Here is an 18436-nt window from a genome sequence, read left to right as displayed (position 1 = left end):
GGGAGGGAGAGAGATGAAGGGAAGAAGGGAAAGGGAAGGGGGAGAGAGGAAAGGAGGGAGTGAAAAGGAAAGAGAGTGAAGGAGGAAGAAAAGGGAGGGAGAGAACAAGGGGTAGGAAATGGAAGGAGAGCAGGAAAAGGAAGGAGGGAAGGAGGGAGGGAGGGGGAGAGGGGGGGAAGGGGTGAAAAAGGAGGAAGGGAGAAAGGGGTAGAGAAGAAAGGAAGCTTCTTTCTTCTGTCCTTCACAAACACCCAGAGTCAGTAGAAAACCACCCACTCAAGGGCTTCATCTCTCTCCTACTGAGTCAAGGATCAATGTTTCCGGACGGACACCCCACCCCTGGGCCTTGCTTTCCCCATCTGTAAAACAGAACACTTGAGCCACAGCTCCCAGAATCCAGGTGAATCTGGAAAGTGCTTCCAAAACTCGACCTTGTCACACGACTGTGAGAAGTTGCTCTTCCCCGGAGGTCCAGGCTGGGTCAACCTCCTGGTGTGGAGGTTCCCTCCTAGGGCAGGTGGGAATGCTCCGGGCTTCCTCAGCCTCAAGAGCTCCTTGAGTTTCCAGAGAGGCTGAGCAACTGGGGATGGCTCCAAGAACTTGAACCCACTTCCCTCTGCATGGAGGCCATTCTCAACCCAGAACCCCATGCTGTCCCCCCATCCTTATCATTAGGTACCACTATTCAATAAGGCAGCATTTGCTGCATAGCCCAAAGCCATGGATGATGCTAATAAACAACAAAACAAATTACCCGGGCATAGGTTCTTGCTGAGAGAACAATATTCTGATTTCTGAAGGTCTTAAAGAATTCAGCATCGTATCTCTCCTGGGCTGCATGCGGCCCTCCGAGGATTTCCTGAGGGGAAACAGTGATTTAATGAAAAGTCTTTTAAATATGTCAACAGAAAAATAAATATTCAAAACCTCAGCCCCTTGGCTGGCTAAAATGAATGAGACCAGAATAAATTAGCTTCCCTCTTGGCTCCTTGGAAGCGTTTGTGACTGGGCACTGCCTACCATAGCCACCCAACCTCTGCCTCAGCTTGCCATTAACTGAACAGGCGACCAAGACACCCATCAATGAGAATGGTTTAACCAAAGGCAGTCGCCAGGCAGGAACCTCTCCACTGTCCCATCGACATATGTGATACTTCTTTACTGAATGGAATCAACAAAACACCCAGCTAATAGAGCAATGGGCAGTCAGAGCCTCACAGTCGGAGACGATGCTTGGCTCCCCGGTGCCCCAACAGGCAGGACTGGGTGAGCCCTGTGATTCCACCAGTGTCAAGGGAAATCAATAAAGATGGTGCCAAAAGCAGCTGCTCTCCAGGCACAGGCCTCCCCTTGGTTCAGGAGAGGGCCAGGGATCTTTGTCGTTGCACCCAAGCCCCCATCCCAGGATCACCGGCTGGCACCAGGCAGGAGAATCAAACCTGGTGGGGAAGTGGCCCATTTTGTACTGAGGTCCAGAAGAATAAGCTGCCTGATAATCAGCAGCCCCAAGACCGGAGGGCACCTCCACAGCTAGGGTCCAGCCATGGCCACATCATCCCAGAAATGATGTGACACTAGGAGGCAGCCACAGAGGACAGCCGTGGTCACAGGCCTCACAGTCCCCCCCACCCCTCAACCCCCGGCACTCCCTCCTGAGATCCTGGGCTGGAGTTATCGGGCCTAAGCCCATGTCCTCGTAGTTTGATCTTCTGAGTCTTTGACAACAAGCAAAACCATGCATCTGATTCCCAGATAATCAGAGCTGTTAAGGACCAGTGAGCCCCCCAAAGCACTGGGCCCCACCCTGCAGGGTCCTGGAGGGCTAATGGTCCAAGCTCTCCCTGAGCTGACAAGATGCATCCCACACTAGCTCCCTGGGTGTCCTTGGGAGTCAAGACAGGCCTTGGTCAGGACCCTCCTCTCTTCAGGGATGAGGCCGCCTCCACTCGGGGAGGGGATGTCCTTGGCCACCTCTCCCTGCCATAGCCCTGGAGGTGGGGGCTCCAGGATCCCCTCCTCCCTTTGGCATGCTGCTCAGGATGGATGGGGAGCTGTCTCATGTACTAATCCTCATCATCCCCTAGATGTCTTGAGGCTGTGGCCGCTGTTGATGAGCCCCCTAGGAGAAGCAGAGTCTCAGGAGAGGCGACCACACAGGTCATGGACCTTGTATCTGGAGGGTCAATTGAAGATGGAGAAGAAAAGCGTCTCTGTGAGACCTGCCCTCCTTCCATCTAAATTTTTAGGGAAAAGGTGGTAAGGGTCCCAGGGTCCTCAGAGTCACATTTTAAGAAGGCAGTTAGCAAGTTGAGAATGTTCCTGGGGGGACACTGGGACGGTGAAGGGTTTTGAAGACTAGGCATGAGGAGCCCAGAGGAAAGAATACTCAGGGGAAGGGGAGCGCTCTGGAGGCTCTTGTGGAGAAAAGGGACTGGCTGTCCACTGGGGGGGTCCCAGGGGCAGAAGCAAGAAGAGTAGCAGAAGCTCTAACAAGGTCAATTCTGCTTGGTGACCACAGACAAGCCTTCCCAGGGTCTTCAGGTACTTGTAAGGGATCTTCCTTGTGTATAGCTCATGTCAAATGCCCCTGGGTCTCAACTCCCCAGTTCTGTGGTTCTGAGGAATTCTGGGGGTCTGCACTAAGAAAATGAATCATTTCAGGGAAGCTTATGAGGTTACCAGAGAGGAGAGAGTAAAAGGGGGTACACCCAGTGAAAATGGGGTGGAGCATGGGCAGTAATGCAGCAAAGATGACCATCCAAGACACGAAGGATGGAAGAAAACCACTAAAGAGGCCACTGGATGAGGCACAGACCCAGGCCAGAGAAGAGGAGGAGGAAGGGGAAGCAGAGGCGCCTGGGCCAAAGGAAGGACACGTGGAGCAGAGGAGGGGCTCTGGGGCTTTGGCTGAAAAGGGTAGAAAGGTTATCTCCACTCAAAGACAGAGGGAAATAGAGTGAGGGGCTGGGACCTGGAGGGGGGGACGGGGAGGCAGAACATATCCAAGACCCAAGGACGAGACCAGCTTTGGTGAAAAGACGGGTCCCGTCTCCAGAAGAATGAGGGACACCCGAAGACTGGAGATGAAGAGGAAGCACTCGACAGATGCTCCTTCCCTTCTGAGTCAAAGGGGGGACGAGGGTCTTAGCAAACAGAGGGGGAGGGGAGCCAGGGACTAAGGAGGAGAGAGGGACAGCAGCAGCAGCAGTGAGGGTCCCAGCCCCCAGTCCCCACTGAGAGGACTGCCTTTCATGGGGCCCCCCAAAAGTGGGAGCACGGAGGGGCCTGAAGCCCAGACATCTCGGGGCCCTCACCTCATAGGTCGCCAGCCGGTCCAAGTAAGTCAGTAACTTCAGTCTGCAGCGGCAGAGCTCCTTCTGCTCCAATGTTAACCTGCAGCCAAAAGAAGTGCATCAGTCTCTTATGCCACAAGTCACTCCAGACACAGGATTTGCTCTGTATGGTCCCAAAACATGAGCTAGAACCCAGGAGGTGATAAGGGGCTGAGGAGCCGCAGCCCTGTGGGCTGGAGGATGAGACCCAGACTTTCTGAAGCCCCTCCCCACTCCTGAGCAGGTCAAGCAATGGACCCCCCTCTGGACCCCCCCAACCACACTGAGGCTTGTGTAGCCCAGGGCCCCTGGAGGACTCAGCAGGGTGCTCCAACCCTAGACACCACCCACTCCCACAGGTGCCACTGGCCCCATGTGGCCAGGCAGCTCCTGGAGGATGGAGGCTACCCTACCTCTCTCCATAACCCCATGCATCATCAGCCACTTAATGGACAGTGAATGACTGTCCGATGCCTCTCCCCAGGTCACATCTGCTGCCCCTACAGTCCCAGCCCTCATCCCCACATGCTCCAAGCTTCGATGGACACCATGTCCAGCTATCTTCCCAAAGTCTTTACCCCACGCTCCAACTCAGTCTCCAGCAGCCCTGGGAATTCTGAGACAGCTCCATATGCCCAACCCCCTGCCCAGAGCTGAGACCATAGTCAGGATGCCACAAGCACAGCAGAGAGCATCCCCACCCGAGTCCAGGGCCAGGAGACCTGAGGGAGCGGTCCATGGTGGGTGGGTGTGTGTAACTTACTGGGAGAAGTTGACTAACTGAAGGAGTTCTCTCCTCTTCCTGCGCACGCTCTCCTCAGTGGTCTCCCCCTGCTCGGAGGGGGACCAAAGGTCCTCATAGGGCACCTCAGCAAGGTCGACGTCCCCAGGCAAGATAAATCTAGATGAAGGAAGGAAAAGTCAAGTCCCAGCGGATTAAAGAGCGTTTCTTGGAAACTGCCTTTCCTCAGTGTCACTTTTCTGTATTTTATTATTACAACGGATTTGCAGAAAAAAAAAACCCAACAGGAGCAGCTAGGTGGCGCAGTGGATAGAGCACCGGCCCTGAAGCCAGGAGGATCTAAGTTCAAATCCAGCCTCAGACATTTAATAATTACCTAGCTGTGTGACCTTGGGCAAGCCACTTAACCCCACTGCCTTGCAAAAAACCTAAAAAAAAGAAAAAGAAAAAAGAAAAACCCCAACAATAAATTCTTTATTGGAAAATCAGCTTTGCTTCTGTCATCAGCCTCTTTGATCAGCACAAGGTCCTGCTGAAATCTCTGCACTGATTTCCGCCACCCAAGACTTCCTAGGAATTGGGGGGGGGGGGGGGGGACAGGCTGCTCTTCCCCAGGACAGGTGGCACAGGCCAGGTGCCACATGGCAGAAAGTCAGCCACAGGGCCTCAGGTGCCACCCAACAGAGGAATGAATGCATCCCAAGCAGGCTTCATCTCTGTCTGTCTGTCGCTGGCAGACATTACAGGGGAGGAAACCCAGGCAGAGGAGGCAGCGCCATTTACAACTCACACATTGACACTTTTCATCTGAACTGATGTTTGCATTAATAGAAAAAAGGGGGTCAAGAAGAAAAGCAGGGAGTCAAGCCAGGCCCATTCAAGGAAGTGGGCCTCTGCTCAGTCTGCTCAGAGGCAAAACGAGGAAGAGGAAGCTGTGACTGCCCGTCTCTCACACCCCATGCACAGGTGAGTCTGCCAACCCTAAAGCACCAAATAGCATTGTCCGTCCCAGCACGAGTCAGGGAGGCCTCAGCTGGGGAGGATCTGGAGGACCTGGGGGTGCCCCCACACACCTGCCATTGTCCTCTCCTTTCCCGATGGCCAGGAGGGCCTCCAGGTCCGTGCCCTTCAGGCTGTACTGGAGTAACTCCTTGGCGGCTTCCATGTTCTCAGGCACACGCTCCAAGCACTCGTGAAGAACCCATGCACGCTTCTTAATTTTACTCTAGGAACCAAGAACAGACATGTAGATGATGAGAAGCTGGGGTGAGGCACCACCAATGCCGACGCCAACAGCAGAGCCCAGCTTGGGGAGAAGCGCCAACAGCATCCCAACCCACCCACACATCTAAGCCACCAGGGAGGCCAGAGAACAAAGGACAACACCCCCCCCCAAGTGTCTGGAGGATGGACGAAGGGGCCATGAGCACACAGGCCAGACGGTCCAGAGACAAAATAGGTCACATGTTGTGAACAAACAAAACCAATGCAGTGGAAACTAGAAGAGAAACAAATAAGAGCTTCGGGCTTCTCTGCTAAGATGGGCAGACAGACAGGTGGCTGGGTATGGAGCCGAACACCCGACTTCTAAAGGTTCAAAGGATGGCTTTGAGGGAAGAAATACAAGCTATCAACAGTCATATGCAAAAAGACAAATAAACTGTTAGCCTTCAAACTCTTGGTAACACAATGACCAGCCATGATGAAGGGCACCCCCTCCCAAGAGGGTGGGCACAACCTCTGGGCCCATGGGGGAGGGGTCTGCTTGACCAGCACATCCAACAAAAGTGGATTTTTTTCCCTTTCTTTTTCAAGAGCAGAAGGGACAGAGAAGACTCTGGGAAGATGGCACAGGTCAGAAAACTTTGGCTCTCCAAATGTCCTCCACAAAAAAAAGCAGCACCTCAGAGCAGCACAAATAAAGGGGGGTAAACAAGAGAAGACCCCAGGAAAGACCTACCCCCCTGGAACAGCAGCAGCCCCTCCAGGCTAACTTGGGGGACCCACAACAACAAGCACTGAGGGGTAGAAGTCTGGAGGCTGAGTTGGAGAATGAAGGACACCCCACTAACAAGGGACGAAGCCAGGCCCTGACGAGGGCTGCCCAGATGTACCCCAGGCTGGGCAGGTGCTGCTGGGGGCAGGAACAAGCACAGGCCTGGTGGACAGGGCAGGAACCCTGCTGACCATGGACACCACCAAGAGAGCTGAAGGGACAGATGTCTTTGGAGCCCCCAAGGGACCACATGGCTAGGGGCTCTAGAGGGGGTACAGGATGGATGGGAGCCCCAGGGGGAGCCCAGGATGACCCAAGACTTGGGGCATCAAGTCCCTGAACCTCAGAACTGGGTCACATTAAGAGCAGCTGAAAACAAATAAATCAAAAGTTAAATAAAAATGAAAACTCAATGGACAAAGCACCCAACCATAAAGAGCTACTATGGGGATAGAGAAAATCTGGGTTCATTCTCAGGGAAAGACAATGAAGCAAAAAAAATAAATTTAAATGTCAAATAGTCCCAAGCACAAAGAGTTCCTGCTTGAACTTTAAAAGAACTTTAAAAATCAAACAAGAGAAATCAAGAAAAAATGGGGGGGGGGGGATGAGTAATCCAGGAAAATCAAGAAAAATATGAAAAGAAAATTAAGCAATGTAAAATAGAGAATTAAAAATCTGGGAAAAAAATGATTTCTGGAAAACTAGAATTGGGCAGAGGGAAACTTATACTGTTCTAAGACTCAAAGAAATAATAAAAGAAAATCAAAAGAATGAAAAATTTAAAGAGAATTTGAAATAGCTCATCAGGAAATCAACTGACCTGGAGTAACAGATCAAAATTAAATAATAAGAAATTTGGCTCCCTGAAAATTATGATTAAAAAAAAGAATCTTGATGCAATATCACAAGAAATCATGGAAGACTGCACTTGTTCTGAAGTTGTAGAACAAGGTGACAAAGCAGAAATAGAAAAATATCTACTGATCACCCCCTGGACAACCCCAGCAAGAAAACTTAGAGGAATTTCATGACCAAGTTTCAAAGCTCAGAGGTTAAGGAAAAAAGAATGAAGCCACAAGAAAAACCAACCCAGCAGTGACTCCATTAAACACCCAGAAGTCTTAGAATCCTCTAGAACAAACCAAGGCTAACTTAGCCCGTAAAGTTTGGGGACAAAACTTGTAAAACTTAATGGAAAATTGGACATATGACATCCAGGAGAGATGTGATGTCAACCTTACAGACCAAATCTAAGGCACATGAAAAGGTGAAAGTTTCCTATATAGATAGAGAAATAAATATATAGATATCCATATGAAAATATCAGTTCTTTGATGACTGTCATTTTTCTTTCGGTAGGCCAGAGGAAAGGCTTGGGCTGAGCGGAGAAGGAGGAGTCTACAAACAAATACAAGGAGGTAGGAAGAGATCGAGTACAAATGAGGCAAAAAGAAAATGATCCACAAGCAGCTGGCAGGGGGAGAACCCTCCTCTCCCTAGAAATGGGTCAAAGATTGAACAACTTCTATTTCTCTAAGGGTATAAAGAACCAAGGGGACAAGGGGAGAGGGTGGGGGGGGAGAGAGAGAAGGGAGGGTACACATTTTTTGTTCACTGAAACATTTTTAATCTAATTTAATTTAAATTAATTTTTAAAAAAAGCCCCAAACCTTGATGTAAAATCAAATCATTCACTTTACACAAGGATGAAAGAGCTGGGGTCTCCTGGCATAGCAGGCGCTGGACCAGCAGGCGGCCTTGGCCCCCACAGCCCAGGCTGCCCAGAGGTCACAAGACTCTCAGAGGAAGATGGTAACAGAGAGCATCTCAGATACTTTCTCAGCATCAGATGGAGGAAAACAACAGTCTGGCCGATCCATAAGTAGTCATCTCGGCCTGTCCAAAAGGAGCAGGCACCATGCCAGCAAAGTGTGACAAAGGCAGAGCTGCTTCCTCCTGTGCTGGAGACAGAGGCCCCTGGCCCCCCTACACACACACACACACACACACACACACACCACACAAACACACAAAAACATGTACACACCACACACATGCACAGATCACACACAACATGCATCCACAGGCACACACACAAACACATGCACATGTAGACATACACAACACACATGCACACAGAACAGCCACAGACAAACAGCACAGACCACACAAACACATGCACATGACACACACTGATCCTAGGCGTGCACATGTATGTCATATAACATGTATGTAGACATGCATTCACATACCACACTCGTGTATGCACAAACCATGTGCACATATCTATATGCATATACACACATGCAGAGACACAGAGCACAGACTACACAAACCCACTCAGATAACACAGACACAGAGACATGCAGCACAATCCACAGGCACACATATATACACAGACATACGTATACCTACAAAACAAACACACAGACACACAAACCCATACACACATCTACACAAAGAGACACACAGACACATGCACATGCCACACAGAGGCACACGCACATGAACAGGCACAGACCACACAGATTGCACAGGCACACATCTACACACCACATGCATGCACATACACACAGAGACACATCTATACACACATACATATATGCATACATACACACACACATGCACAGACCCCTCCCCTCAGGATCTCACACTCACCAAGTAATCCTGAATAGAGGCAATGTTGACCGTGGACTTCCTCCACTGCCTCTGGTAGACAAGGTCAGTGTCCAGTCCGTAGGTCTGAGCCAGGGACAAGGCTTCGTGGTATTCTTCGTTCTCGATCTTAAAGAAACAAAGGGTGGTGAGCCCATCTTGGGTGTCCAAACGCCCTCCCTTTACATGACCTACATCTGTGGTGGTCCACGCCTCATTGGCCAGAAGAGCAGGGGGCTAACAAGTGCAGCTGGCCAAAGGAAGCCACCAAGCCCCCAAGACCACCTCGGGGCTCCCTACTCCACCCCCCCCCGAATGCCTAGAGGGAAGCTGAGAAAACTATAACCAAGTGAAGAAGTAAAAGAAGTGCAAGGGGCAGGAATAGAGGGCACATGACTGATCGCTTGTCTCTGCCATTCCTCTGTCCCCACCAGATTGGCAGGCCAGGTCAGGGACTGGACCTTCCTCTACTCCTATGCAGCTCAGAGAAGCAAAGCCCCATTCTTTGAAGGTCATCCAATCAAGATACATCTGGACTCAACTCAAACCCAGGCCCTCTCAGCACAGAGCTTTTTATGGAGCCCTCTTGGTGGGCACAAGAAAGGCAGCAGGTTAAGGGAGGAGGAAGAGACTGTGAAAGGTGAGGACCCTCCCCAAAACCAGGTTCCCAGCTTAAAATTCATCCATTCTACTTTCCGAGTGGGTCTACAAGTAATCATTCTTCAGCGCTAACAGTGGCCCTGTCCCCATCCCAAGGACTCTGCAGGTATGATAGGGCTCTCCTAAGCCAGGCAGGCCAAGAGTTCCTGCCCTGAACATCAAGTTACAAAGGAACTGAGCCCCAGAGCCCCAAGGCTGGGCATGCTACCCCTGCTCAGAGCACCAGGGCCAGGCATGCTTTCCCCAGAGTCCCAGGGCTCAGCTGTGCTGCCCCCGAGAGCCCCAGGGCTGGGCATGCTACCCCCCCCAGAGCACTGGGACCCAGCTGTGCTGCCCCCCAGAGCCCCGGGGTCAGGTCACTCACCTTGCGCTGGTAGAGCTCCTCAGGGGTAGTGGACCTGAGGCTCACCAGGCGGTAGTTCTTGGTGATGGTCCGAGGGCGCTTCCGGGGAGGAGCGAAGCGCTCCATCTCTGTCACGAAGTAGAGGCCTTGTTTGATGTAGCTGAAATAGCGAGCCTTGGCTGACATTTCATCCCCAGAGTCAGAATCTTCATCTCCATCCTCTTCTTCCTCCAGCCTGGTCTCCAAACGGGACCTCTTTGGAGCCAACCTTATCTCACACTAAAGAGAAAGAGCAGGCACTAGAGTGAGCACCCACATCTGGAGTCTGAACCTGTGACTCCTCAGGACCCGCACCTCCCAGGGGAGGGAGGCCCTCTCCAAAAAGAACAGCCTCTTCCCTGCAGTCTCGGGCCAATCCAAGTCAGAGGGAGGATGCCAGCCGAGGCCTCCCGGCCAGCTCTGAGGCCCCAGCTCCGTAGCCCCCTTCCTCACAGTTCTCACCAGAATGACCAAAAGAAAAGCCTAGAAGGGGGATAAGTTCCAGGGCCAAGTGTTCCCAACAGGCCACATCACAATGACTGATGAAGAGAATCCAATCTGGACCCTAGTTCAGGGACATCAGACACACCAGCAGATAGGCCAAGGCTCCAAAACCTGACCACTGGCCTTTGGGGCCAGCTGCCTAAGCTAACATCGGCTCATGTTTTGAAGGAGCCTGGTCTCTGGCACAGACTAACCGGCAGCCACAGATCCTGTCCCTCAGAAGCCACGAGGACACCCCCAGGCCACACTGCTTCTAGTAAAATGACTTGTTCAGGGAAAGAGCCCAAGATATTGAAGGATTCTGAGATGGGGTGGTCTTTGGTGCACAAGCACAAACCCCTATCCATTGGTCAGACAGGAAAAACCAATAACTGGTATCTTTGAAAATCGGGAATGAGGGGCAAATAGGTAGCACAGTGGACAGAGCACTGGCCCTGAAGTCAGGGGGATCTGAGTTCAAATCCAACCTCAGACAATCATTATCTAGCTTTGTGATCTCGGGCAAGTCCCTTCACCCCACTGCCTTGCAAAAATCAAACAAACAAACAAACAAATAAATAAATAGAAAAGTATCTTAAATTAAAAGAGAAAAAAATCTGGGACAAAAGGAGAGCATATTCATGGGCTTTAATAAGAAATCCTCTCTCTGTAAAAAATGTGGACCAGCTCTCTGACAAGAAAAGGCCGAGAGGCCCAGCTGTCCAAGAGAACTTGGATTCCAGAGAGTTCTGTGACTGGAAGCCATATCCTCTTCAGCACAGCTTCAGCAAGGCAAACAGGTATCCCTTTGCATCCATGTGAGAACCACCCAAGGTCCCAAGGCCTTAAAGGTTCCAACACTGGGATTTTAAGTGACCAATGTTAACTTCCAAGCAGAGTCAGTTTTCAATTCTTTTTGCCCCAATGAAAAAAAGGCAAAAACTTTTCTTATTTAAGAACAGCTCAACGTCTTTGGCCTGAAGCCCACACTCTACCTGCATCAGAATGGGCTAGACACCAGATGCATGACGCACAACCCTCCCCCCATGTCCTTCCCCCAGCTGCTGTGCCTTCCAACAAGGCTCCAGAGACTCACTTCTCCTCAGCAACAGGCTCTGACGGGGCATCCCCTAGCATTCCTGGATTCCACCCCTCCCTCTCCCACCCACCAGCCCCTGTAGCTGAGCTGTCACCAAAGCAGTTACAGCGTCTCTGACCTCCAGCCAAGACGCCATCCCTGTCCGCCTGAAGGTCAGTCCCGGGTTCTCCTGGCTATCTGCTCTGTGCCCAGTTGCTGCATCTCTGCCCACCAGACTGGAAGCTCCCGGAGGGCAGGACTCGGCACTCCAAGCAGAGCCTGGCTTCCTAAGAGCTCCTGACTGACCCAACAAGGGAGAGAGAGAGCGCTTCAAAGAGCCCCAGTTTCCTGACTTGTCTTACAGGCCTGCTCTCCCAGAAAGCAGCAAATCACCTCCAGGCTCAGAAATCCTCCATCATGAGCAGCAGCCACCTGCGGGGAAGGTTCAAACCACTCACAGGATTTCCCCAACAAGTTTTTCAGGGTTTTCACAGATGATACAGTCAGAGCACCAGAGCAGCGCGCCAAGGTCACGGCATTGTCAGCCCACCAATTCACATCAATCAGTGGATAAAAGGACTCTTTATCTGATAAAATAAAGAAAATGGCTATTAATCAAGGCAGAATAACAAAGATGGTAAAAATGCAACAGATTTAATCCAATGATAAAATCACCTATTTCATACTTTCAATTCTGATTCTCTTAGAAGTGTTTAAAAGAACAATTCAATGTAAACTCAACAAGTGGCACATAACAGGGGAGGCCAGGGGGGGCGGCAAAAGGGAGAGACTGCAAATGGGGAGGCCCTGGCTGCCCGGGTACCCCCAAACATTAAGAGGAGGCCTTCACTGGGCAGTCAGACCATCTGGGAAAAATCAACCCACAGGACCAAGTGAAGAGGAAGAGAAGCTGGAAAAAAAGGGTCCACAAGACAGACATAAAGACACAGACATAGACACACACAGAGACATACAAACATACAGAGGCATAGACATAGACATCCACAGACATGCAGACACAGAGACAGATATACACAGCCACACACACACATACAGAGACATACACAGACACACACACAGACACACACACACACTCAGAACAAGCACTGCACTTAAGGCAAAAGTCTTGAGTTCAAATGCAGGCTCTGTTACTGGTGAATTGTGAGACTTTGGGCAAGCCCCTTCCTATCATTGGGCCTTGGTTTCTTTTTCTGTAAAATGAGAAGGTATGACCAGAAAATCTTGAAGTCTCCTTTAAATAGGGTCCCAATTAATGAGCCCCCTCCCCAACACTCCTTCATGGGAATTCTACCTGTGACTGAACTTCTGGCTCTGCAGTTGCTCCCTCAGCTTTTGCCTTCTGGATGCCCACTATCAGTGTCCACAGCTTAGAGGTTCTCTTTGCCCCTTTCCCTTTTACATGAGAAACGGGGTCTGGTCTGCCTAGATAATCACTTAATATCGGCACCTGGGGTGTTCTTTGTTATCCAAAAGCCCTCCTTAACAAGCAAGTTCATCATTTAATTAGAAGTTCTGTCCCTTCTAACTGTTCCTTGGTGGTGCCAACTTCTGACATCCAGACAGACTAAATTGTTGATCTGAGCTTTTTCCTCTTCTCCCTTCTTGTCTCACAATATAAACAAGACTATGTCAGATTCCTCTTGGCTAGACCACCTCCCATCTCTCAGCCTGTGCCCATTAAAATGCCTACTTTCCTGGGAGAGAGCACACATCTCAAGAATTCTTTCTCAGACATCTTATGACATATGCCAATATTTTAAGGTTATGAACCCCACATTTTCAGCTCTAAATTTGTTATCCTATGGAAGTGATACCTCTACACACCTAAAGACTGTGTAAGTCAACAACCTCTTGGGAAACTTGGGCTTTGGGGCTTAGGGGGGCTGGGTTTTTTTCTTCCCTATTTATTCTAACATTGTTTTGTTAGTTTCTTCCTGAAAAACTGAACAATTAACTCTTTTATCTTGTTTAGTTTTTATGATTTCTTGAAACAGAGGTCTGTAAATAAAGCCCTTCGGGATTCCAATGGATTGACTATTTGACTCTACCTTTAAGCCCCAAATCACTTGGACTGTCACTGATTGGCCAATAAAAGGCCCCAGCCCAAGTCTCACTTGGATGGTTCAGACTGAGTGTAGGTATGGATGGCAGCTGTTTGTGGTGGGCAGGTTAATTCTTTGGTGAAGGCAAAGGAGGCCATTTTTTCTTAGCTAGCTTTAATCATTAAATGGTTATGGTCTCAAACTGAGACCTGGGAAATATCTTCGCTTAAAAAGGTCAAGGCCTCCCACAGCATCAGGGCCATCTCTAGGAGTACTGACCTATATCTTGGCCACTGGAAGAGTGAGGCTGGTGACTTTGCACAGCCTTCCCCCACTTAAATCCAATTCATTGGAAAGTCAAGACATCCCCTCCTGAAGGCATCAGTCCTCTTCAAGGATGAACAACAAGCATTTGTTAAGCACCGACTGCATGCCAGTCAATGGAATAAGCACTAGTGATATCAAGAAAGGACAAAGGCAGTCTCCTATTTCTTTTCTTTCTTTCTTTCTTTTAACTTTTTTTGGAGTTCCAAATTCCCTCCTTCCTTTCTGCCATTCTTCTACCCAATGAGAAGGCAAGCAATATATCAAATTATACAAGTGAAATCATGCAAAAAAAAAATACAGATTTACATTTTAATCATACCAACAAAAAAGCAAGAAAACTAAGAAAAACGAGTACACCAGACATGACTTTTCCCCCCCCCACCAGAGTCCATTACTTCTCTGTCTCTGGGGTTGGAATGCATTTTTATCATGGTCATATGGAACTGTCCTGCATCATTATATTGATCAGAGTAGCCAAGTCTTTCACAGATGATCATTACAATGTTGTTGCTGCTACTTATACAATGTTCTCCTGCTTCCACTCACTTCACTCTGCATAAGGTCATATCAGTCTTTGGAATTTCTTCTGCAATCATGTCCCTCATCATTTTTCTTTTTTAGGTTTTTTTTTTTTTTTTTGCAAGGCAATGGGGTTAAGTGAAGCCCAAGGACACACAGCTAGGTAATTACTAAGTGTCTGAGGCTGGATTTGAACTCAGGTACTCCTGGCTCCAGGGCCAGTGCTCTAGCCAGGGCTCTATCCACTGTACCACCTAGCTGCCCCTCATCATTTCTTATAGAGCAATAACATACCATTATATTCATATACTGCAACATGCTCAGCCATTCCCTAATGGAGGAGCATCCCCTCAATTTCCAATTTTTTGCATCCACAAAGAGTTGCTACAAATATTTTTGTACAAATAGGCCCTTTTTCTTTCTCTTTTAACTCTTTAGGATATAGACCTAGTCTTTTGAGTACAGTTCCAAATGTTTCTCCCCAATATTAGAACAATTCACAAATCCACCAACAGCTCATTAGTGCTCCTATTTTCTCACATCTCAGCTAACATTTGACATTTCTGGTAAGTGTGAAGTGGTATATCAGAGTTTAAAGTTTTTATCTGCATTTCCCTAATCAATAGTGATTTAGAGGATTTTTTCCATGACTATAGACAGTCTTGATATCTTCTTCTGCAAACAGCATGTTCATATTCCTTGACTATTTATCACCTGGGAAAGTTTAAAAATTTGAGTTTCTTATACATGAGGGGAAAAAAAGGTCAATAAAACCTGCTATAAAAAATCTGATATTACTTCATTATCTACAGACCTAAGATAGTTTCCCTTATTTTTCTCAAGTTTCTGTATTTTCCTTTTGGTTTGTCTGAGATCATGATTGCTATCCATGCCTTTTTTTACTTCAACTAAAGCACAATAGATCCTGCTCGAGCCCTATATTTTAACTCTGTGTGTGTTCCTGTTTCACGTTGTGTCATGTAAACAACATTATCACTGGATTCTGGTTTCTAATCCATTATTTGCTTCTGTTTTATGAGTGAGATCATCCCATTCACATTCAGAGTTATGATTACTGACTGCTTATTTTCCTCTGTACTTTTTTGTTCTGCTTATCATTCTCTTTTTATCTTGTCCCTTCTCAAGTTTTGGGTTTTTTTTTTTTTGCTTCTAATCGATGCCTCCCTTAATCCTTCATCATTCCTATCAGTCACCCAGTCTTTCTATTATCCCTTCTATTTTGTATGGGGTAAGAGATTTTTATACCTCTGTATGGTATGTGTACACATACTGGTTTACACACACACACACACATACATAACCAGTTCCAATGAGAGTGACATTCAAGCTTTGCCTGCCACCACAACCACAACCCCCATTTTTCCCTTCCACTGTAAAAGCTGTTTCTTGCATGCCTCTTTTATATGAGGAAAATTTTCCCCATTCTCTCTCTTCCTTCCCTTCTCCCAGTTCATCCCTTTCTCTTACTCCTTCACTTTTTCTGGAAATCTTCCCAACATAATCAACTTACATTCGTGACCTCTATCTATGTATATTCCTTCTAACTGCCCTAAAAAAATGATACAATGCTTAAGAATTACAAGTACCAGGAGCAGCAACTACGTGGCACAGTGGATAGAGCACCAGCCCTGGAGTCAGGAGGATCTGAGTTCAAATCTGGACTCGGACTCTAATATTTGCCTAACTGTGAGACCTTGGGCAAGTCACTTAATTCCATTGCCTTAAAAAAAATTTTTTAAAAAAGAATGACATGTATCACTTTTGCCAAACTGTTCACCATCACGCAGAAGGGGATGGAAAGGGGTGGGGGTGGGGGTAGAAAAAATGTCAAACACATAAATTTGCAAATGGTTGAATGTTGAAAAACTATCATTGCATAAAACTGGAAAAAATAAAATGAAATTTTGAAAAGAAAAAATAATTGTATGTATCCTCTTCCTAAATTGCAATTTAAAAAATCTAAATTTACTGACTCTCTTTCACTTTTATCTTTTTAGGCTTCTCTTAAGTATTACATCTGAATGTCAAATTTTTGATTCAGCTCTGGACTGTTCAACAGGAATGTTTGAAAAGTCTTCTATTTCATTAAATTTCCATTTTATTTCCTGAAGGATTATACTATTTTGCTGGGGAGGTTATTCTTTTTTTTTTTTAAGGTTTTTGCAAGGCAAATGGGGTTAAGTGGCTTGCCCAAGGCCACACAGCTAGGTAATTATTAAGTGCCTGAGGCCGAATTTGAACTCAGGTCTTCCTGACTCCAGGGCTGGTGCTCTATCCACTGTGCCACCTAGCCACCCCTCAGGTTATTCTTGATTGTAATCCTAGCTGTTTTTCTTTCTGTACTTCACTCCTTGAATAAGGAAGCTACTAAATCTAGTGTGATCCTGACTGTAACACCATCATCTCTGAATTGTTTCTTTCTGGTTGCTGGCAATAGTTTCTCTTGACCTGGGAGCTCTGGGATTTGAATATAATATTCCTGGGATGACAATAATAATAATAATAATAATAATAATAATAATAATAATAATAGTTGTCCTTTGGTATTAGAGAGGACCACATCAACCAAGTGATCGGTGCAGTGACCTGCATACTTGTGCTGTGGCCGGCATCCTTCTCACTTGCCTTTTCTAGAACCATTCCACCCCATGGCCTGACTTGATAGGAAACAGGACAATTAGGGATGGTCTCGATGCTGCAGGAGTCTCGCAGCCTTTGAATTGGTTTCTCTCCCACTAGTATCAGAGAGGCACCATCAATGCCTGGCAAGCCCCAGCATGTGATTTCTGGTGACAGAATGCAACACCCTGGCATAGCTAAACCTGTCTCTCAATGCATCAGCTTAGTCTTTCCTCTGAGACCTTTTACCTTCAACCATTCTGCCTCCAGTATCCAAAGACTTTGGTTTCTCAGAAACCGGCTCGTAAGAATAATGTCTCCAGATACTTGGCATCATTTTTTGTCAGAACTGTAACAGTATCTGATCATCTTCAAACTTCCAACTTTCATTCCTGATTAATGAAAAAAACATCCTTGGCAAATGCTTTCACTTTAGTCCGTCTTGCACCAGTCCAAGCATTTCACTTCTAGCAGAATAATATAAATGCTCCCTTAATTATGGCCCTGATTCCAAAAACCAAAGCAGAGCCAGGGTTCTATTCCATTATTTCTAGTTGGGGGCATCCAGGTGACTTAGAAAAAAAAATTCCTGGGAGTTTTCATTTTAGGAACTCTTTCAGAAGATTGGTGGATTCTTTTCATTTCTATTTTACCCTCTAGAGCTAAGACAGCAGGGCAATTTTCCTTTATAGTTTCTTGAAATATTGCATCTTTCTTTGATCATGACCTTAAGGAAGTCAAATTAAATTATGTCTCTCCCATCTATTTTGCATGTCATTTGTTTTTCCAATGCAATATTTCTATCTTCTTCCATTTTTTATTCCTTTGTTTTTTAACATCTCTTCTAATTGCCAAATCTAATTTATAAGAAATTATTTTCTTAAGAGACTTTTTGTACCTTTTCCACTTGACTTATTCTGCTTTTTAGGGAGTTCTCTTTAGGGGATTTTTGTGTCTCTTTTACATTCTGGTCAATTCTGTTTGTAAGGGGTCATTTGTTTTAATATTTTTTGTTCCCCTTTAATCCAGGTGTTAATTCTCTTACGTAATTTTTGTGCATCACTTTCATTTCTTTTCCCAATTTTTTTCCACTACTCATATTTTCTTTAACATTTCCAGAAATGCTTGTTCTTTGAGTCCAATTAGTAATTTTCTTTGAGGCCTTGCTTATTACTGTTTCCACATCAGTAATTCATTTAAGAGTAGGGCTAGGGCTACAACAAATTTTGTGGCTCTGTAGTCCACAGGACATATTTGATAAATGTGTTAAATTGTCTTGTTGAATAATCCACAAGAATCTTTACAAATTTCAAATACAAATACAAAGTATATTAGTGCTGACAAGCCTATGTAATAAAGACTGAGAAATCCTTGAATACCAATTCTCTTCAGTAACTAAGCCACGGTTCAAGATGCCCCAGACCACCTGGATGTCAGCTTTGGTAGCAGGGGCAAACTCACCTTTTATTTTTTTCCTTTTTTCAGTGGAGAGCCTCCAATTGGGATTGATTTGATCATAACCTGGCTAAAAATAAAAATCACAGTGAGTCAATACA

At 46.9% G+C, this 18436-nt stretch overlaps 1 protein-coding gene across 2 annotated transcripts in view; it reads right to left on the bottom strand.

Moving 5' to 3' along the window:
* The window catches only part of NBAS (NBAS subunit of NRZ tethering complex), a 212954-nt gene that overhangs the window by 170420 nt on the left and 24098 nt on the right, over positions 1-18436 (bottom strand). For both annotated transcript variants that reach the window (XM_074195083.1, XM_074195079.1), the window contains 8 exons: positions 18342-18405; positions 11725-11918; positions 9753-10010; positions 8732-8857; positions 5148-5299; positions 4096-4233; positions 3315-3393; positions 755-859 (listed from right to left, as the gene is read on the bottom strand). In XM_074195083.1, the coding sequence (XP_074051184.1) occupies positions 755-859; positions 3315-3393; positions 4096-4233; positions 5148-5299; positions 8732-8857; positions 9753-10010; positions 11725-11918; positions 18342-18405 (1116 nt within the window). The remainder of the gene's footprint in view (positions 1-754; positions 860-3314; positions 3394-4095; positions 4234-5147; positions 5300-8731; positions 8858-9752; positions 10011-11724; positions 11919-18341; positions 18406-18436) is intronic.

The sequence above is a fragment of the Macrotis lagotis genome, chromosome 1 (genome assembly GCF_037893015.1).
Source record: "Macrotis lagotis isolate mMagLag1 chromosome 1, bilby.v1.9.chrom.fasta, whole genome shotgun sequence".
Lineage (NCBI taxonomy): Eukaryota > Metazoa > Chordata > Mammalia > Peramelemorphia > Peramelidae > Macrotis > Macrotis lagotis.
The sequence above is the reverse complement of the archived record's forward strand: the minus strand, read 5'-3'. Positions and strand labels throughout refer to the sequence as shown.